We start from the raw sequence: 27,485 nt of genomic DNA, 5'->3' as shown, positions 1-27,485 counted from the left end.
TTTTAGAAGTCTAAAATACTACTTTATTACCACGGTTGGAATTTAAATGAAAAAAAGGAATATAGGCTTCTAGTCACAAAGGTTTACATGATAAATATTTAGTTAAATGTCAGTTATGGTGAATGTGTGAATGTCCTACTCCTTTTCAGACATATATTAGTTTATGTTTGTACTTTATGTTATTTATGATTTTTTAATTAATTTTATTTGTTATTCTTGTTTAGTTTTACATAACTAACACTGTAGCCAGAGGTTACATAGAAAATGGGCAGGCTTCCATCAAGACACAGGTGTGTGCATTGAGTTGTCTGCATTCACAATGGGAAGGTGGAGCCATACATAGCTATCTCAAATGAACCGCTTCACCTGACAACAGTCATATTCAGACAAGTCTTGGCGAGAGCATGCAGGGCCTCTGACTGGATCGCCACTGAAACTCACTGGACTAGGAGAACCCTGAGCACAGAGGTACAGATGGCTTAGCGTCAGTTTTTGTTTTATTATTATATAATTTATACAGAGTAAGCTACACACTTCAAATGGCAGAACTTGCTTCTCCGGTTTAACAACGCTGGAAAGAACGAATACCATTACTGCAGGATGTTGATGGGGAAGTGACAAGATATGAGAACCAAAGTGTGTGTCTCAAAACTGCAATGATAACAATATGAATTCTACTTTTACTTTGTTTTTCATAATTGCCAGTGTAACGTATCGACAGTGAGGGAAACTGGAGTCATTGATCCCAGCATGGTTACTGCTTATATGAATAATATGCAGGGACATTTCTGACAACTGCTCTACGTTGGTCACGCCTCGTTCAACTGCACAAAGTGTGGGGTGTGACAATAAACATGACTAATGAGTCAGAATTACACCATATCTGGCAAAAAAAAAGTTATACTAGTGCACTGCACTCCACACTGTTATAAAGGCTGTCATCTAAATACTAAATTGATTATGAGATGAGATGTGTCAGGATCCAATCTCCTACTCGACCATCTCTCGCTATTTCATGTTGTGGACTGGACTCATGCATCCACATGCTTTCTCTAATCAGTAATCATTTGCACAGCCGTAGTTCCTAACCAATATACTCTTGTCCTCCACAGCCTTTCCTGGAGCCTCTCCGTACCGAACTGAGCACTGATTGCACAAATGCTGCATGAATTGATAACGCATCAGAAAACAAGCAATACCGTCAAAATGCTGGACATCGTCACGCAAACGGATGTGGTGTCTGGCTGTCATACAGACAACACTGACAGGTATCTGGGAATTATGCTTATCAAGGTGGTACTGGACATAGTGGTACTCTTCTTCAGCAGCCGGAAACTGTCCACCTCCTTTTTAAGTATGTGCAGTCTGTCCATCGCCCTGGCTGACTCTGTGATGGTGCTTCTTTTCTCAAGCTTGTTATTTCTTGGACCTGAAAGGTATTTCGTGTCCCTCTGCTTCATCTTGGCCAATGCCTCTGCGATATATGAAGCACTGCCGCTGCCCCTGATGTGCCTGGGTTTATTGGACTGCTGTTTAGAAGGTACCTACCTCGGCAAACAGAGCACCTTCTCCAAATTCCTAAGGCACACCGCCTTGACATTGCTGGTGTGGATCCTAGCTGTTATTTACTCCTTTGGTTCTGTCGAATCGGATTTGATGAAACTGGATTATCGGGAAAGGCCATCAGTTGTCGTGTGTGAAGTACGGGAGTCTACACTGATCAACTACTTCATTTTGGGGCTTTTCTCAGCGGTAGGTTGTACAAAGCTGCCCTTTTGCTCTATGACTCCTAAGTGGGTGGGCGAGGCCAACAGGATATCTGAAGCGAGGGAAGAACCAGAGAACCAGAGCAGCGACTTGTTGTTCACCTCAACTGACTGCACGGAGACAAAAGGCATCGAGGAGAATCCACCGGAGGAGACCGTCAACCCGCGCCCACCTCTGTGGTTCAGCCTAATACTGGGCTTTAGTCTAACTTGGATGCTTTATCTCGTGATGTCTGTGGTCTGCATATTGCTCAGCTTTGGAGTACCTGCCTACATCACTGTTAACCTTCTGTGGGTGGAGTGCACCAACAGTTTCCTGACGGGCGTGATGTTCTGGGCAAACAGCAACAAACAAGGACCGTACAGCCTCCCAGAAAACGTGTGCCCGTGGCCCATTTACTGGCATTTGAGCAAAGGAACACGACAGCAGCCATTCCCTGCAGCTGTGTCGAACCTGTCCAAAGAGAAGAGCCACACCCTCCTCTATGTGTAACAGAGAAAGACGTCAACAGTGAACCTGTTACACGGCAGACCTGACAGCCAATAGTAAATGAGAACCATGATGCGAGAAAGTCAGTGAAGACTTGAGCTGGCAACTATGAATAGTTCACCTGTGTACATGTAAACTGACACCTACACACAGACACGCATCTTTTACCTCTCCATCGGCACATGAAAATGTGCTTTTGAGCAACAGCAAAATGTTGCCATTGACAAGAGTCTGTGACTGGACTTTAAAATAGAATTCTTTGAGTTGGGGGGGGGGGGGGGTTCAGGTTTTGCTGAAAGCTCGGATCATTAAGCTAAACTTTTGTAAATATTTCCAAAAATACACATTATTTTTCTCCATTAATTTGTATGTTTGTCATGAAGGACTTTTTAAAGATACCTTTAGACTTGAGGGAAATGCTATGTTGACTTATATCTATTCTCTTTTAACTTTCTGTCCCAAACAGGTATAAATGTTTCTAAATAAATATCCAAAATCCCAGTTTTCATTTTATTTCAGTGAACCATGTATTTTTGCAACTTTTTCTTTAAAAACATAAATTACAAATGTCATGTTTATCAATCTATTTGAGGAGGTTCAAAGTTTCTTCTTGACCTTTATGATGATGTGTGATATAACGATCCAAATCTAGACGACCTTGTGATGAGATTTCCCACTTAGTCATAATTTAAAATACTGTATGGGTCTATTTCACTACTGTGTTTAGTAACTTGGATTTAAGGACTGTATTAAAAGGCCCTGAAGACTTATTTTCTCATTCAGCTCTTACTAATAGCAATGGGATCCTACATGAACACTTTCTGTCAGTTGCAACACTTTTGGTTGTTCCACATGATCCCAAATGTCTCTCTGTGCTCTTCTCACAGGTTTTAAGCAAGTTGATCTGATGACAACTGTGGTGATGTTTGCTTATGTTGATATTCCATCAGTGTCGTTTCTCTGTCGCAAAACTTTCCTACCGTCCGTCACATCACATCTAACTGGGACATGTGGGATCTGAGAAGATACATTAATACTTATTTTACAAATGGAAAACTTTGCAAAACAAATCCAGATCTATATCCATCTTTAAATCATGTCTTGTATTTTGCACTGTGCTGACTGTTTAATGTTATGCACCATCCACCATGTCAAATTCCTTGTATGTGCAACATACTTTGGCAAATAAACAGTTCTGATTCTGAATTGTACCAGTTAGCAGAGTATCTTAGTCAAGTTTTTCTTCTTGCGTTGTTTAACAAAGTAAACTCTGTATAGCCCTGGTGATGTATCGTCAGGTCAGCTCCCGTCTAACAGACCACAAGAAGAATTATTATTTAATGAATCATCATATCTCCAATAAACTAGTATCACTGAGCGACATCATTCACAGGATTATCTTGTTTTAGAAGTCTAAAATACTACTTTATTACCACGGTTGGAATTTAAATGAAAAAAAGGAATATAGGCTTCTAGTCACAAAGGTTTACATGATACATATTTAGTTAAATGTCAGTTATGGTGAATGTGTGAATGTCCTACTCCTTTTCAGACATATATTAGTTTATGTTTGTACTTTATGTTATTTATGATTTTTTAATTAATTTTATTTGTTATTCTTGTTTAGTTTTACATAACTAACACTGTAGCCAGAGGTTACATAGAAAATGGGCAGGCTTCCATCAAGTCACAGGTGTGTGCATTGAGTTGTCTGCATTCACAATGGGAAGGTGGAGCCATACATAGCTATCTCAAATGAACCGCTTCACCTGACAACAGTCATATTCAGACAAGTCTTGGCGAGAGCATGCAGGGCCTCTGACTGGATCGCCACTGAAACTCACTGGACTAGGAGAACCCTGAGCACAGAGGTACAGATGGCTTAGCGTCAGTTTTTGTTTTATTATTATATAATTTATACAGAGTAAGCTACACACTTCAAATGGCAGAACTTGCTTCTCCGGTTTAACAACGCTGGAAAGAACGAATACCATTACTGCAGGATGTTGATGGGGAAGTGACAAGATATGAGAACCAAAGTGTGTGTCTCAAAACTGCAATGATAACAATATGAATTCTACTTTTACTTTGTTTTTCATAATTGCCAGTGTAACGTATCGACAGTGAGGGAAACTGGAGTCATTGATCCCAGCATGGTTACTGCTTATATGAATAATATGCAGGGACATTTCTGACAACTGCTCTACGTTGGTCACGCCTCGTTCAACTGCACAAAGTGTGGGGTGTGACAATAAACATGACTAATGAGTCAGAATTACACCATATCTGGCAAAAAAAAAGTTATACTAGTGCACTGCACTCCACACTGTTATAAAGGCTGTCATCTAAATACTAAATTGATTATGAGATGAGATGTGTCAGGATCCAATCTCCTACTCGACCATCTCTCGCTATTTCATGTTGTGGACTGGACTCATGCATCCACATGCTTTCTCTAATCAGTAATCATTTGCACAGCCGTAGTTCCTAACCAATATACTCTTGTCCTCCACAGCCTTTCCTGGAGCCTCTCCGTACCGAACTGAGCACTGATTGCACAAATGCTGCATGAATTGATAACGCATCAGAAAACAAGCAATACCGTCAAAATGCTGGACATCGTCACGCAAACGGATGTGGTGTCTGGCTGTCATACAGACAACACTGACAGGTATCTGGGAATTATGCTTATCAAGGTGGTACTGGACATAGTGGTACTCTTCTTCAGCAGCCGGAAACTGTCCACCTCCTTTTTAAGTATGTGCAGTCTGTCCATCGCCCTGGCTGACTCTGTGATGGTGCTTCTTTTCTCAAGCTTGTTATTTCTTGGACCTGAAAGGTATTTCGTGTCCCTCTGCTTCATCTTGGCCAATGCCTCTGCGATATATGAAGCACTGCCGCTGCCCCTGATGTGCCTGGGTTTATTGGACTGCTGTTTAGAAGGTACCTACCTCGGCAAACAGAGCACCTTCTCCAAATTCCTAAGGCACACCGCCTTGACATTGCTGGTGTGGATCCTAGCTGTTATTTACTCCTTTGGTTCTGTCGAATCGGATTTGATGAAACTGGATTATCGGGAAAGGCCATCAGTTGTCGTGTGTGAAGTACGGGAGTCTACACTGATCAACTACTTCATTTTGGGGCTTTTCTCAGCGGTAGGTTGTACAAAGCTGCCCTTTTGCTCTATGACTCCTAAGTGGGTGGGCGAGGCCAACAGGATATCTGAAGCGAGGGAAGAACCAGAGAACCAGAGCAGCGACTTGTTGTTCACCTCAACTGACTGCACGGAGACAAAAGGCATCGAGGAGAATCCACCGGAGGAGACCGTCAACCCGCGCCCACCTCTGTGGTTCAGCCTAATACTGGGCTTTAGTCTAACTTGGATGCTTTATCTCGTGATGTCTGTGGTCTGCATATTGCTCAGCTTTGGAGTACCTGCCTACATCACTGTTAACCTTCTGTGGGTGGAGTGCACCAACAGTTTCCTGACGGGCGTGATGTTCTGGGCAAACAGCAACAAACAAGGACCGTACAGCCTCCCAGAAAACGTGTGCCCGTGGCCCATTTACTGGCATTTGAGCAAAGGAACACGACAGCAGCCATTCCCTGCAGCTGTGTCGAACCTGTCCAAAGAGAAGAGCCACACCCTCCTCTATGTGTAACAGAGAAAGACGTCAACAGTGAACCTGTTACACGGCAGACCTGACAGCCAATAGTAAATGAGAACCATGATGCGAGAAAGTCAGTGAAGACTTGAGCTGGCAACTATGAATAGTTCACCTGTGTACATGTAAACTGACACCTACACACAGACACGCATCTTTTACCTCTCCATCGGCACATGAAAATGTGCTTTTGAGCAACAGCAAAATGTTGCCATTGACAAGAGTCTGTAACTGGACTTTAAAATAGAATTATTTGAGTTGGGGGGGGGGGGGGGGGAGGGGAGGGTTCAGGTTTTGCTGAAAGCTCGGATCATTAAGCTAAACTTTTGTAAATATTTCCAAAAATCCCCATTATTTTTCGACATTCTTTTGTATGCGTTTGTCATGAAGGACTTTTTAAAGATACCTTTAGACTTGAGGGAAATGCTACGTTGACTTATATCTATTCTCTTTTAACTTTCTGTCCCAAACAGGTATAAATGTTTCTAAATAAATATCCAAAATCCCAGTTTTCATTTTATTTCAGTGAACCATGTATTTTTGCAACTTTTTCTTTAAAAACATAAATTACAAATGTCATGTTTATCAATCTATTTGAGGAGGTTCAAAGTTTCTTCTTGACCTTTATGATGATGTGTGATATAACGATCCAAATCTAGACGACCTTGTGATGAGATTTCCCACTTAGTCATAATTTAAAATACTGTATGGGTCTATTTCACTACTGTGTTTAGTAACTTGGATTTAAGGACTGTATTAAAAGGCCCTGAAGACTTATTTTCTCATTCAGCTCTTACTAATAGCAATGGGATCCTACATGAACACTTTCTGTCAGTTGCAACACTTTTGGTTGTTCCACATGATCCCAAATGTCTCTCTGTGCTCTTCTCACAGGTTTTAAGCAAGTTGATCTGATGACAACTGTGGTGATGTTTGCTTATGTTGATATTCCATCAGTGTCGTTTCTCTGTCGCAAAACTTTCCTACCGTCCGTCACATCACATCTAACTGGGACATGTGGGATCTGAGAAGATACATTAATACTTATTTTACAAATGGAAAACTTTGCAAAACAAATCCAGATCTATATCCATCTTTAAATCATGTCTTGTATTTTGCACTGTGCTGACTGTTTAATGTTATGCACCATCCACCATGCACCATCCACCATGTCAAATTCCTTGTATGTAGGATTATCTTATTTTAGAAGTCTAAAATACTACTTTATTACCACGGTTGGAATTTAAATGAAAAAAAGGAATATAGGCTTCTAGTCACAAAGGTTTATATGATAAATATTTAGTCAAATGTCAGAGTTATGGTGTATGTGTGAATTTCCTACTCCTTTTCAGACCTATATTAGTTTATGTTTGTACTTTTTTTTCATATTTACTGTTTTATGTTTCGAAATACATACAAAAAAAATACAAAAAACAATGAAACGAAATGGTTGTCACTATCCACTCATATTTATCATGAATCGACCGAAACACAAAGAACTGTGGGTACGACTGTATCTAAATGTTCCGTCATAAAGGATGGTCCAGTGCATCCTAAGCTAGAGGAAATAAAGAAAGGAAGCATTAAAGCACCTTTCCTTAGCTTTTAGGGAACTCGACCAGCTCTTATCAAGACTGCCACTTAGATACTTCCGGGTCATTTCACACAGTTCGTGATCTTCCCTCAGACCTTCCTCACAGACTTTGTCTGCTGATTCTCCAGAAGGAATATCCATTGGACCGTTTGCACTTTGATGTGTCTTTTGGTGCAATAGTTTCTGAGAAAAGTGGGGGAAAGTAACGTCTCCGCCTGTGTACGGAGGCCCATAAAGCTCAACGGTGTTCCGTACAGAGCACATCACGTGATTTCAACGGCGATTAAAGAAAACATAAACTGTCAAAAGTATTCAATTGATGTATAAACTTTACCTTCATGGACATATTAGTGAATAACACTGCTGTAACATCATTGTGCGCCACATTACGTGCAACCAGCGTTTGTGTGGACAGACTTGTTGTTGCAGTTTGAGTGGCGCCAAGTGGTCACTGCGCGCCACTGACGTTAACATTTAAAATGACGTTAACATTTAAAAGCAGTTATTTAACGAAAGGTAATACATATAGCATAATAATAATAGCATACTTTCATACAGATTACAGCAATGTGAGAAGGAAACGTTTCGTGGAAATGTAGGTTTTGGCTGCTCTACTTATCGCCCTTCTTTGAAGCTGAGGACTGGAGCTTCACTCCCGGACGCATGTGGGCGCACTGAGCAAACCTACTGAACTCTCACAGGAACAAATGGCGTATTTCTTGGTCAAGAATAAAAGACGTACTGAAGATAACACAGTATACTTGTTATTCACGATCTGGAGGTATTTATACAACGATCGGCGAAAACAAAAAGCCATGTATGTTACCTTAATTACACTACAAGATGCTCACCACAATATAAACCGCGCGATTTAAACGTAGAACCAGCCCTGTTTGTTGCCATGTGTATCAGACACGTGTATTAAACGAAGATGTCTAAATACCAACCAACGTAGTTCAGTTGATCGCAACTTTTACCACGATATTAAGGTGAGATGTGTTCACGGTAACGTTGGTTAGCTGGGACATAAATGATAGCGTATATCTTTATATGTTTGCTCTACTCACCTGCCCTCCGATGGTTACGTCGAAGAAGACAATCGGGTTGCTTGAATTTGTTGTTTGAACAGACATTGTGACCGTTTCCTCGCTCGTTAAGACTAAATAAAAATGCTATTCGCCGGATAACACCATAGATGTGATAGCCATTGAATGGTGAGACATGTTACGGCGCGCGGTTAGGGTCAAAATAGTGGCAACGCGAGAAAGCTTGGATATCTCCAACAGAGTGCCGGCTTGTGGTAATGTACATTTAATCGTTTCGACGTAAAAGTAAACAAAACTGTACTGTACTGATTACGTAACTTCGTGAGGCCTTGTGCTGTTACACTTAATAAGCCACCTCTATAAACTATATAGTTTTATTTTTGTTCTTATGTTGCAAAACGGGAGTACAAACTGCATTTCGCTGTACAACCCTGTTGTATAATGACAATAAATAACATTGTAACCTTGAATTACTGCAGTAAAAGTAGTACTTATTTAATGTTGAAATTCAATTAGTGGTAGAATTCAACAGCGGAAATCGGTCCAAAAGTCAGTTAATTAGCAAAACTATTAATAGTGGCTTTACATTATGCCCTATTGCAATTTCAAAAAAATAAACAAATCCTAAAACAATGTTTCCAGTCACACATTTCTAGCAAGTAATAATAGTACATTTTAATTGAGCTGCATCTTACTTTTGAACAATAAGGTTGATAAACAAGTGCCTTCAGTACGTCAAAATGTTTAGAATCAGAATCGTTTATTGCCACGGAAGTTTGCACATACAAGGAATTTGTCGTGGCGGGTGGTGCGTAACATTTAACAATAAACAATAACATTAATTAAACTATCAACAACCAACACTCAAGAAATAGAAACATATTAAAATTTACAATAAAATATAAAATAAAGTGATAAAACAGATAACAGAACTGTAAAACAAGTGCAGTGTGTAAGTGAAATGTTAAAAGTGATGAGTGTGTTTAAATAAAGAAACAGGGATGTGCAAGGGAGAGACCAGAAGGAAATGTCCTGGGGATGACAGAGTCAGTGGGGGACCCGGGCTTTGTTAATGAGCCCGACTGCGGACAGGAAGAAACTGTTTGTGTGGCGTGAGGTCTTGGTTCTGATGGACCGCAGCCTCCTGCCAGATGGAAGGGGCACAAACAGATCATGTCCAGGGTGAGAGGGGTCGGCTACAATCTTTCTTGCTCGCTTCAGGGTCCTTGAAGCGAACAGGTCCTGGAGGGGCGGCAGATTGCAGCCAATCACCCTCTCAGCAGAGCGAATGATGCGCTGCAGTCTGCCCATGTCCTTGTCCTTGGCTGCCGTTAGCACTTCTACTTGTGTTGGACAAATGAAACATCTCACACACAAAGTTTTTTGTAAGGGTTTTATTTTCACCACAAAACTTAATTATACAATTTAACATAACGCAAAGGTGGCTCCACAAAAAAGAACAAATGGCAAAGTGACTACGATTTGTCAAAGTTGTACTAAAGCACCATGAGGGTCAGCAGGGACAAAAAACTAGCAAAAGCAAAAAGCCTTTAAAGAAAGGCAGTTCTATGTAAAGTAATATGGTTTCTTGACATTGACGCCATATTCTGAGAGGGCAGGAGTCAGGTCCTCCATCGTCAGAGTGTACTTCTTATCCTATAGAAAGAGAAGAAGAAAGAATACAAAACCAGTAACCATCAGAACAACATGAGCAGAGATGGGTATAGGTTGACAGCTACCTCTCTCACCATCTTCTTACAACACTCAAAATACTACAAAATAGTGTATCACATTTAAAGCACATGTTAGGATGAGAGAAACACTGACCTTTGTTTTACTCCTTGAGCTTCCTGAGGCAGTGCCCTTCATTTTACAGTACTGCAGCGCATCATTGGCAATGTCCGAGATAAACTTCTGAGAAGCGAGGGAGATCAGACGGATTCTGAAGAAATTAAAAAAAGAAAATAATTGTTGTGGTTGTCCCTGTCTGTACACAGCCAGCATGTGTCTCTCTTTCATAGGGGGAAAAACAAACAAATAAGTCAGATCAAAAAATTCTTCGGATCTCATTTTCACTTTTCCAAGAAATTATTACAGCAACGATTATAAAGGTGACAATAAATGGTCCACTAGGCTTAAAGTCTGTACTTTCTGCTCACACATGCCAATGAAGATTAGTAGCAGTACTGATGTATACGGCATACAACAGCACCGAACTCCATTTAATAAAAGTCAGACAGGCATGGCAGTCAATCCTACAATAAGTCAGATTTCTCTTAGTTTTTAAAAATGTTTACATTGTCACTCAGCTAATCAAACTTTACCAACTATATTACTTGACTGAAAGCTGCTGAGCGACATTCAGACAACACTGTAGTCATCACGTGTAATTATTAAAACAGTTTATCCAAAACTACTTAAGCACATGATAGGACGTAAAGGAAACATACAAAACAGCTTGTCCAAAGTTATTGATTAAACATACAAGAAAGAGTTACAGCCTCCTGTTTAAGACTATACATTTGTGGTAGATGCAATGCTATACATGTGTATTTAAATGATTGTTGTGTTATATGTTTAACATTAATATAATTAGAATTTTTAAGAAAAAGTTAAATAGACTGTTAAATGTTGTAATATGGTGCTTTCAAAGCACTCCCTTTGTGCCTGTCCTGTAAGTCTACAGCACTTTGATTTGTGTCCTTTGGTTCCACGGGGTAGCGGGTGGAGCCCCTCACACTGAAGCTTGAAGGTGGAGCTACACTTCAAAGAGTCAGTCATTGTTGCACTTACATTCTTGGGTCAGAAGCCTCAAAGCCAGCCCGGTTGAGGTAGTAGCCCGTTACTGCATCAGGAATCTGAAGAAAAAAAGAGCAGACTTCAGCGTGTGGTCGAGATTCATAAAGCCTGCTTTCACTTCAACGTATTGGTGAAGAACATTGTTATTGTATGTCTGCCATTCAATGACGATCAGCCAAATGTAAAGTAGCCTCTGACCACTGAATGAAACTATTAGCAGTGTCTCAGTAGGACAGCGCTTGGTACAAAAAGACTAAATCTGATGTTCACTAAGGGATTTGGTGATCAATTGATGTGGCTGGCAGGGTAGGCAAACTTGCCAGGTGTTTCCAACATTAGCCAGAATTCAGTAGTTAATAACTTGGAACATAATGCAACACGTCCCTATTTGTGAATGCAGCATATAGTAGTCTGACTGACACCACTGGACTTACTGTGGGAGTGTACTCTTCCAGCTGCATGAGGAAATCTGCCAGCGGTGTGGTGGAGAAGGCCGGCTTCACATCTCCATTGGTGATACCACCAGGAACGTAGACGCCGTTGGAGACAGATGAGTCTGCTGATGGTATCACCATGGCCGCTGAGGCTGAAGCTGAAATACAAATGTTTGGGATGAATTCATTTTTAATAAAAAAAAAACATTGTTCCTATCTTGCACAGTGCACAAATAATGATTGTTACAGTTTTCCCTTCTCGGAAAATGTGTTTAGCAGTTTTGCCTAAAGAAAGGTTGTTAAAAGTTTGAAAAAAAAAAAGAAATTTCACACATGATGATGCATCACGTTCTTACACACTATATTGTGATAGGAACACAAACCATTTATCTTCAGTAGCAATAAACCAGCTACCCTACCTTTAATTAACGTAAGTATTGATCACAGCAACATGAACATTAGTAACGGTCATATAACAGTGAACGTTACCATTACTCGTGACCGAAAGGATGCTGCTGACGTTGGTAGCTGCGTTATCATTTGCGATACAGTTACTCGAAGTTGAGGACGTCGTGGAGGACACTCCAGTTGTGACGGACTGATTAACGTTATCTATATTCATGTTGACGTTACCGTGAGCTAACGCGCTAACCGTGGCTAGCTAGCACAGAGGAAATGTACAAATATGACCGAAAGCGCGATCCTGTGCTAAATAGCTCCAAGGCTAGTCTTCAACAAAGTACTACGTTGTGAAGGGAAGCCTATTTTGTCACTCCGATGTTATTAAAATAGCTGAATCAGGAGCTAGCTAGCATTAGGAATGTTTGAAGCTAGCGTTACCGAGCAGCAGAAAGCTGTGCTCATGCTGTAGAGCCAAACGCGTCACGTGACCCTTTCTGTACGTGTGGATCGGGTCTGACGGAAGTAGCCGAAGATTCCCGAAGTTACATTTGATATGGGTTGGTTTGTATTCAAAGTTCGTTTGTCATCTGTTGTTTGTTGAACAAACAACTTCTTTAATGTAGCTGTGTCAGCTGCTAGCGTGATTATTTAAACAGATGTAGAGCAAACAGGTAACGAAGAACGTTAATAAAGATGTAGTGGTGTTTTAAACCCCTTTACGCGTTATCTGCTCATTGTGATAAGTGAACATAATATGCTTAACAATCTGTCATCAACAGACGAAGAACCTAGCTTAAGACAAAAAAATAGCAATCATAGACTGTAACTAGATAGTAATGCTACGAAGATGTAATTAACATTTTGGTTGCCCTGCTTGTTAACCAAATGATTAAAGATCCTCTTTGAACAGAGCAATGTTTGGATAGCAAACACAGATGCCTAAAGTTACATCGCTGTCGACTGTCACATGACTGCTGTGACCTTAATGACTCAAATGTGACCTTAATCCCCCTCATGTGACATCGACGTCTCGGCTTTTTGTTTTAAATAAACTTTAAAAGAAAAGCTCCAGCTGCCTGGCTCTTCCATATATATTAAATAGATGACTAACACTAACCTCCAGGCGTGTTTTTTTTGTTTTCTTTAACATTGTAACGAGCTACGAGGGAATACGAGTTTACGAGGAGCCGTGAATGCAGCAGGGCCTCGTGCCCCCTCTAGGGGGCGCTGTGGTACTAAGTGACTGTTTAGCGGTTGGCTTTGTTTATTCGAAGAAGTGAACTCCGCTGTTGTAGTGAAACCTACGAGTCAAACACATCGCCGCTGTTCGTATTGGTCTTCAGACAAAATTAGACCAACGCAGAAGACAGACAGAAGGTTTTGACAGCCGTATGGGACAAAACAGGTACAAACAACCATGTCATGAACTGATAATATCTCTCCCAGAAACACTGTTTTAATGAGCTAACCTGTCTTCATATGCCTTCAATTTAAACAGATTTAGTTCACCTTCAAATGATGGCTAATCCACGCTATATTGAGATAACTAGATGAAGTAAATTCAAATAAAAACAGATCATAGGAAGTGTGGTGTCCCATTGTAGACTGTGTCTAATGAGGAGTGTTTAATAGCTCAGGCGTTGTAGGGAGTTCGTCTACAAGCTATGATTTAGTGTTAAAGTTCACAGGGTGCCAGAATGACTTCCTCCGTCCGCGTGATCGTGGTGGGAGCTGGCTGTCGAGGAGAGATCTACTCCCAGTTTGCGTCCATCCACCCTGAACGCGTTCAGGTCAGTAGAGGAGAGGGTGCACCTGCAGCCTGATCTTGCCAACAAGGAGTCAATCAGTAATTCTTGTGGATTGTGTTCTGTACTGATAAAAACATGTGATAAAAACATATGGCACCACAAAGTCCCTGCGAGCCAAATGATCCAAGATGAGATAATTGACAAGAGAAACATGTATAATATAAAAGTTTATATCACAGTACAAGTAGATGAGCAGATCAATGTGGTATGTAACAATATAGGTTCATATAGATTTGGATCATAATGTTTTTTGTTTTTTTAAATTCAATACAGGACTTTTACTTGGATTTCCTCTGTTGTATTGCTACTTTACTTCAGTAAATGATCTGCATTATTTAAGTTGTCAGCTTCCTTATTTCAGGTTGTTGGAGTAGCTGATCCAAGGAAATTTGCTCGCACTAAACTTCAACAGAAACACAAAATTCTAGATGAAAACATATTTGAAGGTGAGCATCAAATGAAAACAATGCATTGAACCGTTTGAAAATATCTGCCTCATACTGTATATATATTATTTTACTTTTATTTTTCCTTCCAAACTAGACTGGCACAATATAGTTGAAAGAGAGAAGTTTGCAGATGCCGTGTTAATTTGTACTCCAGACCGCCTTCATAAGGTAAACAAACAATGTACTTGATATATTCTACATGTATGTGTAACTCCCAATTTTTAGTCATGTGTGTACACACCTCATTATCTGTCTGAGTTATTAACTTTGTGATTGTTCTTCAGCTAGTTAATCTATTAAACTAGTTTTTGTTCCCCAGGAACCTGCGGTGGCCTTTGCAAAGAAGGGCTACCATATTCTGCTGGAGAAACCAATGGCAGTGAGTGTTTTGTAAATAAACATAAACCGTTATAAGACAGAGCGTAACTTTAACATTGATATTTGTGAAGTTATCCTACAGATTGATTTTTAAAGTAATTTCTTTATACATGCTGGGTTTTTTTCATCACATTTCAGATTACATTTCTTTCTAGCATCTCGAAAACTTAGGAAAAGATACTATTTTGTGTCCGTTTCTGACATACAAAAACATCCTTCTCTCTCTTTTCCTTTCTACGATTGCATTTGTGTGACTCTCATTCCTCCCTTACGCCCCAATGTGATCATGTGACATTAGACGACTGCCGAAGACTGCACAGCAATTGTGGAGGCTTGCACTCAGAGTGGCGTGATTCTATCCGTGGGTCATGTTCTCCGGTATGATCCAGTCACCCACAAGATAACGGTGAACATTTTCTGTCATACTTTCTGTTTAAGACAGTTTTCTCCACCAGGCAGGGGTCACAGTTTGGGGTTAAAAGACGTCAATTTGGGTACCTTAAAAATTAAACCTGTAATTTAGTTTTTATTCAATTTTTAACAAGGAGAGCGAAGCATATTTTGATTGTTTCAATTCCAGAAAAAAAAGAAGTGGTGAAGAAAATCACAAAATTCAAAGTAAGAATTGACCTTGTCGTTTTTGTTTCTAGGAACTGATAGATGCCGGAGTCGTAGGCGATGTGATGCACATTCAGCACCTTGAGCCGGTAATAATGCAAATAGACACTAGAAATGTGTACTCAATGATTGCTGCTGTATTGTAATACTGCAGTAATCTCTTTACTGTAAGTAAAGTACTTTCTTTTTTTTTTAAATATAAAGGCGTAACTGTTACAGATTAGTCTCGTCACCCTCTTCTTCCAGGTCGGGTTCTATCACTTTGCTCACTCCTTTGTTCGAGGGAGCTGGAGGAACGAAGCAGAGAGCTCTTTTGCTCTCTTGGCTAAATCGTGCCATGACATCGACCTAATACATCACTGGGCCGGACCACGCAGGTGAGCCATCAACCATCAATGATCAATTCCAAGCTCGTCTCATGCTCAGAATTAAGACCAACGTCTCCGTGCTTTCAGGTGGACAAGGTTGTTTTCCATAATAACTAACTTTGCTGATCGTACTTGGCAGGTGTGTGAAAGTGTCGTCATTTGGATCCGTCAGCCACTTTGGAAAAGAAAACAAGGTCTGTGGTCTCTTCACAGTATGTCGCCTAATCAAAAGAACTTAACAACCTGAAATGTTATAAACTACGCATGAGTATGAAATATGACATCGCTATTTTTTTTGTCAGCCAACAGGTGCTGGAAATCGCTGCCTGGACTGCTCAATAGAAGGAGACTGTCCATACTCGGCATCCAAAATCTACTTGAATAGAGTGAAACAGGTTCACATTTCAGCACATTATTTAAACAATTATCTATATCTGTGAACATAATACTGAAGTTGCTATACATGATTTCACATTTACTTCATGTGTGTGTGTGTGTGTGTGTACTAGGGTCACACTGGCTGGCCCGTGTCAGTCATATGTCCGAGCTCGCTCCCAGACATCGAGTCGGTAACTGAGGCCCTGAGGACTGGACCATATGGCCGCTGTGTCTACGAGTGTGACAACGACGTCTGCAGTAACCAGGTTAGAGAACACCGGTATTATATTAAGACTGGTTCTTATTCTCCATGGCACAACATACTGTACAACCCTCCTCTGACCCATTAAGCTTCGTTGATGCTCAAATAAAACTTGACACAGCTGTATGGATGGTGGTATCAAACATAAACAAAACAAAAATAAACTGTAGTGTCGGATCATTTTTGTCTTCAGACTGCTGCTGATTCACAAAGTCGTGTCTCGTTAATCTATCTGGTTCTCCCAGGTTGTTAACATGGAGTTTGAAGGCGGTCTGACGGCAGCCTTTTCCATGGTGGCATTCACTGAGGAGATATGCAAGCGAAAAACCACAATCTATGGCAGCAAGGTAGGACTGGAAGGAATGTGCCAAAAAGAAAAGGGCAAGAAATGCTAAAACTGAAGAAACAAGAAATGCTACAAAAAGGAAGCCAGCAGGAAAAAGATAAAAAAAAAAATATATTAACTTTATTAAAATCATCATTTACACGAAACTTAACCAAAGGAGTGTGCAGTCAATTTCCTCCACATCAAATTAGAAAAACAGCATTTTATTTTGAAAGTGCCTCTTCCAAACTGTTAGAAGCACAATCCCACATTTACACTACTGTATCCTGGTTATACCGAACACAATCACACTGTGTTACACACTTCAAGATGGATGCATCGGTTAAATACTACCCATGTCATGACCTGTGTCTCTACAGGGGGAGCTGTCCTGTGACGGCCATGAGGTACACGTGTTTGACTTTCTGACCCAAAGATCCACAAAGCACAAGGCACACAATGACGCCCCCCGGAACTTTGGCATGAGTGGACATGGTGGAGCGGACTACCACCTTATGGCTGCCTTTATTTCTGCTGTGGCTGTGAGTGCTTATAAATACTTTCTGTTGTTTTATTGTGTCAATGTACAGCTTCCGGTTTCATTTTTGATTTGCCGTGTGTGTGTTTTCTTGAGTGCAGAACAACGATCCGTCCCACATCCGTTCGGGGCCCGAGGAGACACTGCTGAGCCATTTGCTGGTGTTTGAAGCTGAGCGTTCTCGACTGGAGAGCAGGGTGGTGTACTGTGGTGACGCTGGCCGAAGATAGACGACTGAAAAACACATTAAAAGGATGTGACCTTAAAAATCAAACCCTATAATGAAGCTTAGCAGAAGTTCACCCAGGAAGACTCTTTACGTTCTCAGACTAGTGTTAATTTTACTACACTACTGATTTTGTCTGTAGATTTCTCTTAAATTCACCAAAACAAATGCCTCATTTGCATATCCAAACATCAACTTTCAGAAAACTTGAAATACAAAAAATAATTATCTTAATGTAAGTAATCAACTATGGAGTTTCATGGTGGTATCAATTACATTTCTTTACCCTATTCACCTGTAGTGTGCAAAATGAATGGGATTTTACAATACATTCCTCTAAGCTAGAATTCTCCACTTCATTCCGATCTATAATGTGAAGGATTTAACAGAACTTAGATGTCCTAATGTAAGTTTCATGTTTATATCTACTAGTTAAAATGTTAATCCTATTCATCTGTAGTGTCTCCCTTTAAACCAATCTACTGAACCGAGGGCCAAATCATGGAGTGCAATGAAGCTGATTGTTTATTTTATATTCCTCAGGGATTTTAATAGTGTTTGTTTGTTTGTTAGTGTGACTGATTGAGGTGATTGAGGTGAGTGAGTGAGTGAGTACACCTGTTCAATCTTTTTAATTATAAGTGCCAAACCAAGCACTTGATCATTTGTTGTTCAGCATGTCATATTGTTGTCATTTGATTAAGTAGTGTTCATGTAAAGTGTTCCTATAATTTATAGTAAAAAGTTATGTAATTGAAATCTTTGAATCCTTGTTTTCTCGTAATGTCATCCCACACACCATCTGACCTGTGACGGTGTGCACAATGTATCTCAGGACCTCCTGAACAGCTCCTTGAAATGCTTACATGTAAAACAAAACAACTACTACTGAGCTATGGAGAGAATACATTAAATAACCTGTGAACTGTGAGCGCATGCGCATTAATGTGCAATATACAGAAATATGCCATTAGGTCTCCCACTTCTTTAAAAACAAGCAGGTTATTCCCTCTTGAATAACTCTTCCATTGAAGCTTCCCATCATATGATGTCCATCTAAACTTTCACAAAAAAAAAAAGCATAAAACTAAATATAGCTGTTAGAAAATGTAAAAGCTGAGCACAAACTTGTTTCCAGTGGCTCTAAGGAGCATCTTAGGTCAGTCTGTCCGTCTTCCTCCTCCTCTGAATCTGACGGTTACATTTCATGACAAGTTTGATAATCTACATGTAAGCCACCAGAGATTCATGACTTCAGTGCTGTAAACAATCACTGAACGTATTCTTTTTTTACACGTTTGATTGTTTAATTTTGAAGAAAATGGAGAAATCTTTTCAGATATACTCGCCCTCTTTTGGAGCAGTATTAGGAGATCATCTCTGCTCAATGGCTCCTTTTCCTCCAGCAGCAACGACTCCACCCCGGCTGGGTCGTCACTGAGGCTTCACAGAGATTGTAAATTCATAGGTGCAGTTTATTTTTCAACACAAAAGCTAAAAAAAAAGGTTTATTAATGATCACGGTATCGACAACACACTGCTTGTGACTGATTTTGTGTGACTGCACAAAAAAATAACACCTACACAAGTGAAGCAATCCCAGCAGCAATGGTGAGGTCGACAGCTGGTGAGCTCCTTCCCAGGAGCTGCCCAGCAATCGTACGGAGACTGTCAATGTCCTGGAGGTGAGAAAGTATATCAATATGTGGTGGCAACAGGCATTTTCATCAGTTTCTCAACTCTCTAATGGTTCTATATGTGTTTCATGGCCACACACCCACGGGTTGAGGTTCTGCTGGAAGGGAATGAAGGACTGCAGAGTGAGAAGCTCATTGACTCTGTTCTCCACCCTTCTCAGGTACTCGACGATGTTTTCATCCTGGACTCCGTCAGAGGAGCCCGACTGTTCGCGAGTCACAGAGCGGTCACAGCTGAGCCGAAGCAACAACTCAACACCTGGTAAAAGTAGTTATGAGGTATAAAAACAATGAGTACTTTATTTTATCTTTCACTGGTAGATAGGTTTTTTATTGCCTACCATGATACAACATATTTACTCTACTTTTATATATACTCTACACATTTGCTGTAAAGATTACATCTGCAATTTTTAAAAACCCTTCAACAGGGAAAGATCTAATTGAAAGGAAGGTGAACGGTTTTAATTTGCTCATCCACACAATATTCCAGCCTTGTCTACATTTTTGACTGTGCAGTCTGCATGTTGCTGCTGAACTCTATCATACAGTTTGCCATGTCTTGGTTGCTCCCATTCAAAAGGATAATGTTATGCAGAGGGGGGTCCTTTGCTGTACCTTCTTTGAGCTGGTCCAGGAGCTTCTCAATGACCTCAACATGCTGTTGATAAGCTGCCAGATGTTGCCCAGTTGTCTCTTGCTTGACGGACACTTTCATCTGGAGAGCGTGATGCTGCTCCTTCTGCCGCTGCTCCTCGGCCACAAAGATCTCTCTCTCATTGCAAAGCTTTCAGTCCAAGACACAATGAAAAACAGAGAGTACAGCCACTGTTACCTTCTCCTTCTTTATCCCTCTCCCTTTTTCTCCCAGCACACACACCAACCTGGGAGATCTGCCTTCCAATGGCCTCTGCTTCACTGTGCTGATGGTTCACAAATTTCAGCAAAGTGTTGTTCTGCTCCTCCACTAATGGAAATATATATAACATATTTTCATCGCTGATAAAAAAAAATGCACAACTTCCATCATCTCAGTAGTTTTTAATTGGGACTTACTTTGTATAAAGTTCCTGACCAGTTTGCCCAGGTCCATTTCTTTCGTCTCCGCGAGAATCTTTCTGAGAGCGACCTCAAAATCCCCCCCGTGCCAATTCCTTAGACTCCAATTGCTTGTGCCTCACTGTGGGAATTGCATGCACCACAAGGTCCTTAATTCATCCGTCACAGCCAATGGGTGACTTGGGAGCCTGAGGCAGGCTTGCTGTTTATAAGGAATGATGTACAGCTCCTTTCTTTGGAAAATTAGTCTTAGTTTACAGAGCTCCAGCATATTAAATAGCAGCTTACTTAAGGCAGGTATTTAAAGTGGCATATTGATTCAAAATGATTAGATAAAGAAAATTCTTAAACATACAAAAAAAAGCTCAGCAGGACTGAAATCACAGAAACATGCATAGTTTGGCTTTACTGCAGTAATATTGTAATATGAAATCAAAATAGTTAATTGTGTGTGTTCAGAAATGTTTTTCTCTCAGAATAAATAAGTAACAACAGAAAACCTTCTCTTTTTGTCCTCTCTGTCAGACATTAATTAGTCAAGCAGTAACACCTGTCAAACACAAGGTGTCGCTAGTTCACTTGATTAGAGGTAAACGCATACAGTTTGACGAAAACACTGGCCGGGAATGACAGTGGTTTGTTGTATGAAACAGTCTGTGGACTAGGACTAGAAAAATCTCAAAATTCAGCGTTCTATCAGAGCAATAATGCTAAAGCACATAATGACTGTGTGGAAAAGGCTGAGAAAATCAGGATGACAGAACTTTGTACTCAGATAGCTGAAACTAAGAACTATACAATAATATTCTGACTCGTTCAAATGCGTGACATCGTTTGTTCACAGGAGACTAGGTGCCTAAACTAATCTTGTGTCCAAAGCATGAGAATGATCGTCACCTTTCCTGTGGTCGCTGTCCTGGTTGTTGCGTACAAGAGCCTTTATATCGATGAAAACCTCAAAGTTGCTGCCAAAAAACAGATTGTCCCTCTCTTTGATGTAACGAGCCACATCCTTAGCACTCTGGTCCATCAGTGTCCTCTGTCTTTCCTGGCTCTTCACACTAGGTGTACCCATGAATATGCAACAAACAAACAGTTATACAGAGTGGATGTACTTCATCTTTACAAATCTATGAAACAAATAGTATAAGTAAACAGTAAGCAGACATATGCAAGTGTGCCTCAGCTGAATAACTTCAGCAAATGAAGTCTGCTCTCATGCGTTTCTTGTTTGTTATCACTTAATGATGTCCGCCATTAGATATTAAGACATTTAAGGAAGGTTGGGTCTAGATTCAGAGTGCTGCAGAATGATTTACCTGGCGTTGAAGGCTTCAGTGCATTTACTCCTCAGGTTAGAGATAGTCTTGCGAATTGCATGCAGCTCCTGGATGAGATAATACAATTAACTGTCTACATTATCAAAATATGAATCCCTTTAATACCCCTTCACTGGCCATCCCACATCAAAACATCTCTTCTATTAACAGCCATGTCTTGTGTGGCACTATTCCCAAAACTCTCTAGCTTTGGGAATGGTGTTCAATCTTCTGTTGTACAGTAGTTCTATATATATAAAACTTCAAGAAGATCTAAAAGTAAGAGGATTGAAGTATCATTCTGGCATCTCTTCCTCCAGTTGCTACATATTGGCCGGATGTAGCAGCAGCAGCAGCTAAATATGAATTTAAGATCTGACTGGTGTTAAGTAACCGTACCTTTTCCAGATGAGACTGAACTTGTAGAAACTGTTTCTTCTCCACCTGCAGTGCCTGCAGCTCCTCCCTCAACTCTCCATTCCTGGTCATCCTCGTATCGAGGCATTTGCGACCCTAGAATAGAAAACCTAACGTAATTAATGGTTGTGTTTAATAGTTACAGGTGTCGCAGTGGAGTTGGACCAGTGACGTCTTGGTGAAGTGAATTATCTGTGTAACACTAACCCTGTACAGTTTGCTTTCTGTCCAGCGGGTGTTTTTTATTAAGCTCATACTGTGTGTAGTTCCCCCACCGGTCTTCTGTCCTGCCAACCTCCTCTCCAATTTTAAAATCTGAAGACAAAAGCAAACAAGTAGGTTCACCTGTGGTAAGAAAAACAAGAGAAATTCACTGTGCTGCACTCAATGGTCCATGGCACACACAAAACACACTTCACCTGGTCATTCAAAGAAGCCACGTGGCCATTTTCTGCTTCCAGCTCTTCATCTATTCTGTCTCTACGGGCCAACATGGCAGTGAGGTCTTGAAAAACACTAGCACCAGTCCAGCGGCTACAACTCGGAGGGAATCTGAGTAACAGCTCTTCTTGTTCATCCTGGAGCCTATTGATCTCTCGTCTGATCACAGATACACAAGCACATAAATACACACAATGTTTGGACAAATATGTGACACTTAAAGAGGATAAAAACAAGTTATGCCTCAGGCAAACATGAAAACATAGACCTGAAGATGCCTTTGAACGCTACATGAGCAATTATTAACATTAGCCTTACGTTAACACATATTGGTTAAAATAAATTATGCTACATTGGTTCGAAAAATATACTCGCGTATTACCACAAATACTTGTGTTAAAATTTTAGCTAGCTCCGTTAAACAATACAAAACTAGCGTTAGCTAATCTTAGCGTTAGCACTACTTAGCTAGCTAGCTAATTAACCGAATGAAAATTGATTTTGATTCCTTTGTACACAGGTGAAGGTTAAATACGTTATTATTTACTGTATATGTTGGGTAGGTAAACTAACAACTTTAATTTAGCTAGCGGTGAGGTGCAGCTACTGATTACACTCATAGACTACTAACTTATTAAAGTATAACGTTAACGGCTGTTATTTTGAATTCCAAGCTAGCTGAAGTAATCAACGTCAAACAGTCTGTGGAATGTGCTGAGACGTAAACGTTACGTTAGCTAATAGATTAGGTTACATCACGATAGTCTAAATGAATTGAATATATAACAGAAAATCTTTATTAATTCACTTTAAATTAAATAGCATTTCGTAACCTGAATTAATGTGTGTCCTAAATATGGTGCCAGTTTAACAGAACGTAGTTATCGTTAGATAAAACCGCCACAGAAGCACCTCACTTACCAAGTGATGGTGTTTAGGACTATCATTGTTAAAGTTGGCATTTAAACATTTCGTGAAGGATGCTCTGAATTTGTTTCAGCAGACAATATCGGGGAAACAAATCACGTTTCCCCATAGATTCAGTTGTTAGCGCCCACTTGGAGACTGGGTTGCAGGTCTAAACTTGCTGAAGCAGATAATGCCTGCAGGTATCTTTTTTTAGAAGCAACTGCTGCTTATTGTTCTAGTCATCATTGTCTTCTTTTCTTTCTATATATTTTTTTTACAACCATCAGTTTTATTGTAATAGTATTCAAACAAGTAAGTAATGGTGAACAGGTAATTACTCTATTGCATCACACTCCGGTCAAACTGTGTCACAATTTTATCAGGAAATCACATTCCATCACGGAGGGAGGTGTCCCTCTTAATTACCCTCTGAGCGTAATAACGTCAACAACAGCACACCATTTTTGGACCTTGCAACACATCCAGGATGACTAATTCTGGAGTGTGTCCCAGAGTCCATACTCCCAGATGGATCACGTTGTGTTGATGGTTGGACTGACACAGTTATAAGACTACTGTGGCAAGAAGGGTGTGTAAAGAAAGCTGAACACATGACGAAATGATTGAGTCACAGAAAAACTTTGACCTGCTGCCAGGACGGGATTACGGCACTCCTTCAGGCAAAGCCCTCATTTTCCATTTGATTTAATCTGTTTGGTCATTTCTTTGAGCGGTTTCTGAACCACAAGCATATAGTATTTGACAGATTGAAACCTAAATAAATAATGTTCACACCTGTCTACGTTTTTGTCTTTTTTTCTCAGAGTAAGAAAAATCAACCTCGAGGCGTTCCCTAAGAGGTTTGGACAGATCAGACACACATACAATATGCCAGATAGACTGGCGACGTGCTCTTGGAGACAAGTTTGCAAACTGAGTCAGCAGCTGCATTTTTGAATGACTCAACCAGTCCACCACAGAGCCCTTTCGTTTCTCTGAGCCCTGCCCTCATACGCCCTCACACAGGCACGTACTGCCTACGTTTACGCAGCAGCCTACCTCACCACAGCATCACTTCCTCACACTTAACTAGGATACCGCCTCAAACAGCCAGCGGCAATATAGACAACATTTTCCAAAGTGGTAAATCAGCACAGTGGGCAATCGCATTGTAGGTGGAAGTGCTGATAATCCTGTAATCCTACCCGAGTCATTTACTGCATGAATCAGTCATGTTGCCAGGAAGAGACTCCCACGTCTGCTTTGACTTCTTTGGGACTTATCTGCTGGAGGACTATTATAATGTTATAATGGTTATTCTCCCTCACACACACACACACACACACGGGCATCTGTGATCAGGGAACTGGAGGAGGAAAGCAAGGAAGGGAGCAGTAAACTGTAAAACATGGTGGAGTCTGGCTCTGCCGGTGACTCAACAGGAAATGATGGAGCGGGAGTAAGTTAGGTGAGAGAGGGAAGAAGGTGGGAGTGAGAGGAGAGATACGGTGAGGGGAAAAAAGGAAAGAATGACTTTGTCATGCCTCAGGACTCTGAGCTATGTTGTGAGGAAATGCACACTAAGAGACATCATACTGAAAAGAAATCTGTAAATCGTAAAAACACAGACCCCCCCCCCCCCCCCCCCCCCTCGCTACTCTGCACAATAGAGTTCATGACGTGGACGCACACATGGTAAATAATCAGCAGTCGAACAACGATACTACCAAACTTGGCTATTTTCCGTTGCCCTCCAGAAAGGTGACCGTGTTTGTCATGTGGTGGTTCAAAAAGACTTTGCCCTCGGAACAGGTTGTGACTACTGCGAAGACAAGCAAATATTGACAGTGTCTTCCTGTCACACAATGATGCAACCTTGTGTGTTCGCGATAACAAATAACGTTTTTTTTTTTACTGAGAGAGTTGATACCGAGGATAATATTTAAAAAAAACTCAGATTCCTTTCATATACAGTTAATTTTCTCCTTCCTTCACCCTCAATCAGTTCAACTGAATTTCTTAATGAGCTGTAGATCATCTTCACAGGGATGCGGAAGGCCTCCTGCTGGGCCTGTGGACCCTCTGCCCACATTGAGGCCTGAACTCACGGGAAGGGAAGCTGCCCCGGCCTGCAATGCTGCATCCTGGGCAAAGAATCGCTCTTTTCATGCTCGAGTCTCTGCCAGTCATTGAAGCTGTCACCATGAAATCTGATGTCACAGGGTTTAAATCACTGTAACCCTTGCCACTTCCTCTCGCTTCTTTGCCCACTGTTTTGTTGTTCTCTGTTGGTGCCCTGGGGGAAAAAAGTATTTCTTGTCCTTTTATAAGGATAGCACCACTACACATAAAGCTGTGTGTTTGTATGTATGTATGTGTGTGTGTGTGTGTGTGTGTGTGTGTGTGTGTTTTCCACCTCTAATCCATTCATTTGCTTGTAGCTACATTTCATTCACAGGGCACACTAGCGGCCTGTAGTGCTATTCGTGTAATTTGTATCAATTAATTTAACATTTGATCAGAATAGCTTTCTTTCACAGAGAGTATTTCCTTTTGGCCTTCAGCTCAGTTCCTGAACGACCCAACGATCAAAGGCAGCGCAAACATCATTCTTCAGCCCATCCTCCTCTTCCTCCAGGTGGCTGTTGGTTCTTTTGATAACTGAGCTGTCTCCTCACAGGTTGAGGTCAAAGGCCACGATGCGAAGCCCACTCAGACATTTGAGGAGCCCGATTCCTCCCTGACGCCTCCGTCTTGTCAGACCCAACCGCAGATCCATTAACTTAAAGAAGATTAAAAGAAGGGTGTGTTTTTCAAATCACACAAAACTCTGCCCACAGCAGTGATACAAGTCTGAATGAATGCTACTCATTCAGGACATTTCTAAACCTATTTATCCCTAATTCATAAAAGCGATGTGGCGACATTACTCTCTGGCAGTCTAAAGAAATGACATCAAACATGAGTGTTACACGTCAGGCTGAAGGAAGTAGTGGGCGGTAGCGAAGAAGTTCAATTTCCATGTCTTTCATGAGAAATTCTCTCTGGTTTTACACAATTGCTGCAACGTCATTCCGGAGTTGGATGACGATGCCGTTTGTTTCAGCTCCGGGGCCCTATTACAGAGTTTACTCATCTACTCAAGAACTCTTCTTTTAATGGACACACATTTGAACTTGTTACACATGTAACAGCTATAACTGAGACATATTTCCATAACAGTCTCATCTTAAAAGCTTACATCTAATAAACGTATATGTGATACACGTCTCATTATTTGTCACAACCTCTAACAGGATGAGTGACAAATAACAGGAATGTGAAAGTCAAACATAAGACTGGTGGACCGTGACTTTGAAAACAGCAGCAGGCTCGACTGTCTGCAGTCTGTAACGGGGCTCTAATTACTATTACATGTTTGTACGCAGCTGGTTCCTCTATAAGAGAATTCCCTGTGTCACCATGTCAGCACATCAACCTACACAAATGTATTTACCATAGAACACGTTTGTTAACACCTACTTACTTTTCTTTCCTATTCCAGCTTGAGATGTTGTTAAATGGTGGGCAGACATTTATCTTCTGAGACATTTCTTATTTCAGGGGTTATCTGCTGTTCATTTTGAAACTAACCGTCTCTGCCAATCCAGCTTATTTCAGGTGTCGTCATCGCCTTTCACTAACTACCGATGCATGATTTAGCCTTGGTGTTTCTTGTCTTTGATCGAATTGAGCTCATTAAAGAAAAAAAACATAAACAGAAGGCCTGGATTTTAGTCGAGCTTTGGTGATCCATCATTAATTTTGTCGCAGCGTGAGGGAGTTCTTTCAGAGCAATCCATCTTTGAAAAAAGCAGCAGGGGGAGGAGGGAGGGGGGGGGTTACAGATGTGGGAGGTGGGCTTCTGACTGCACCGACAGCTGTGAGGGACAGAGGTCTCTCAAAGCAGGAAATGACTTGACCTGCCCTGTGGGAGACTGGCCCACCGCATTAACAACACCCACAGCTTTGAGCATCCTGGGTCACCACAAGCGCCCACGGAGGGCCTCGGAGCAACAGTAGGACAGAAAATCTGCCAACCCCGGCAGCAAAAAGTT

General features: G+C 40.9%; 5 protein-coding genes and 1 pseudogene across 8 annotated transcripts in view; 3 read left to right on the top strand and 3 right to left on the bottom strand.

Annotated features, from left to right (window-relative positions):
- The window catches only part of ppih (peptidylprolyl isomerase H (cyclophilin H)), a 29,283-nt gene extending 20,508 nt beyond the window's left edge, over positions 1-8,775 (bottom strand). Inside the window, exon 1 of the mRNA XM_076094252.1 lies at positions 8,583-8,775. Within this exon, the coding sequence (XP_075950367.1) occupies positions 8,583-8,648 (66 nt within the window). The 5' untranslated portion in view covers positions 8,649-8,775. The remainder of the gene's footprint in view (positions 1-8,582) is intronic.
- LOC142952381 (putative G-protein coupled receptor 160) lies at positions 1,142-2,501 on the top strand. The gene has a single exon (XM_076094244.1). The coding sequence runs from the start codon at positions 1,159-1,161 to the stop codon at positions 2,257-2,259; it is 1,101 nt and encodes a 366-aa protein (XP_075950359.1). The 5' UTR covers positions 1,142-1,158; the 3' UTR covers positions 2,260-2,501.
- On the top strand, positions 4,801-6,115 carry LOC142952365 (putative G-protein coupled receptor 160). The gene has a single exon (XM_076094243.1). The coding sequence runs from the start codon at positions 4,818-4,820 to the stop codon at positions 5,916-5,918; it is 1,101 nt and encodes a 366-aa protein (XP_075950358.1). The 5' UTR covers positions 4,801-4,817; the 3' UTR covers positions 5,919-6,115.
- A 529-nt stretch (positions 8,776-9,304) lies between the features above and the next one.
- Positions 9,305-12,882, bottom strand: taf10 (TAF10 RNA polymerase II, TATA box binding protein (TBP)-associated factor). Its single transcript, XM_076094251.1, has 5 exons — positions 12,284-12,882; positions 11,795-11,952; positions 11,355-11,419; positions 10,389-10,503; positions 9,305-10,217 (listed from the first exon to the last, which is right to left on the bottom strand). The coding sequence occupies exons 1-5, from the start codon at positions 12,414-12,416 to the stop codon at positions 10,128-10,130; spliced, it is 561 nt and encodes a 186-aa protein (XP_075950366.1). The 5' UTR covers positions 12,417-12,882; the 3' UTR covers positions 9,305-10,127.
- On the top strand, positions 12,342-18,305 carry LOC142952413 (putative oxidoreductase YteT). 4 transcript variants are annotated; one of them, XM_076094246.1, is made up of 14 exons: positions 12,359-13,601; positions 13,878-13,986; positions 14,366-14,450; positions 14,548-14,621; positions 14,773-14,832; positions 15,130-15,237; positions 15,482-15,538; positions 15,696-15,826; positions 15,957-16,011; positions 16,120-16,212; positions 16,327-16,461; positions 16,703-16,804; positions 17,163-17,324; positions 17,422-18,305. In XM_076094246.1, exons 1-14 carry the CDS (start codon positions 13,588-13,590, stop codon positions 17,548-17,550), a joined length of 1,314 nt encoding a protein of 437 aa, XP_075950361.1. In that variant the 5' UTR covers positions 12,359-13,587; the 3' UTR covers positions 17,551-18,305. The 4 variants fall into 4 exon arrangements, with proteins under 4 accessions (XP_075950364.1, XP_075950361.1, XP_075950363.1 ...); XM_076094248.1 differs by having other exon boundaries at positions 12,361-13,601; positions 13,885-13,986; XM_076094249.1 differs by lacking the exon at positions 16,703-16,804 and having other exon boundaries at positions 12,342-13,601.
- Positions 18,306-18,751: 446 nt separating this feature from the next.
- Positions 18,752-26,167, bottom strand: LOC142960368 (outer dynein arm-docking complex subunit 1-like; annotated as a pseudogene).
- Between the last annotated feature and the right edge of the window lie 1,318 nt (positions 26,168-27,485).

This window comes from Anarhichas minor, unplaced genomic scaffold (assembly GCF_050575085.1).
Source record: "Anarhichas minor isolate MPS153535 unplaced genomic scaffold, ASM5057508v1 ptg000003l, whole genome shotgun sequence".
In the NCBI taxonomy this organism is placed as follows: Eukaryota; Metazoa; Chordata; class Actinopteri; order Perciformes; family Anarhichadidae; genus Anarhichas; species Anarhichas minor.
This window is presented reverse-complemented; position numbering and strand designations above follow the sequence as displayed.

Bases quoted from the DNA above. Each gene is read 5' to 3' on its own strand.
- LOC142952413 (XM_076094246.1), top strand. The intron at 14,451-14,547 runs GTGAGCATCAAA...CTTCCAAACTAG, and splicing joins AGATGAAAACATATTTGAAG to ACTGGCACAATATAGTTGAA. The intron at 14,622-14,772 runs GTAAACAAACAA...TTTGTTCCCCAG, and splicing joins CTCCAGACCGCCTTCATAAG to GAACCTGCGGTGGCCTTTGC.
- taf10 (XM_076094251.1), bottom strand. From the start codon at position 12,416: ATGAATATAGATAACGTTAATCAGTCCGTCACAACTGGAGTGTCCTCC. The intron at 10,504-11,354 runs GTAAGTGCAACA...TAATTTCTTCAG, and splicing joins GAGGCTTCTGACCCAAGAAT to AATCCGTCTGATCTCCCTCG. The intron at 10,218-10,388 runs GTCAGTGTTTCT...CTCTTTCTATAG, and splicing joins GCTCAAGGAGTAAAACAAAG to GATAAGAAGTACACTCTGAC.
- LOC142952365 (XM_076094243.1), top strand. From the start codon at position 4,818: ATGCTGCATGAATTGATAACGCATCAGAAAACAAGCAATACCGTCAAA.
- LOC142952381 (XM_076094244.1), top strand. From the start codon at position 1,159: ATGCTGCATGAATTGATAACGCATCAGAAAACAAGCAATACCGTCAAA.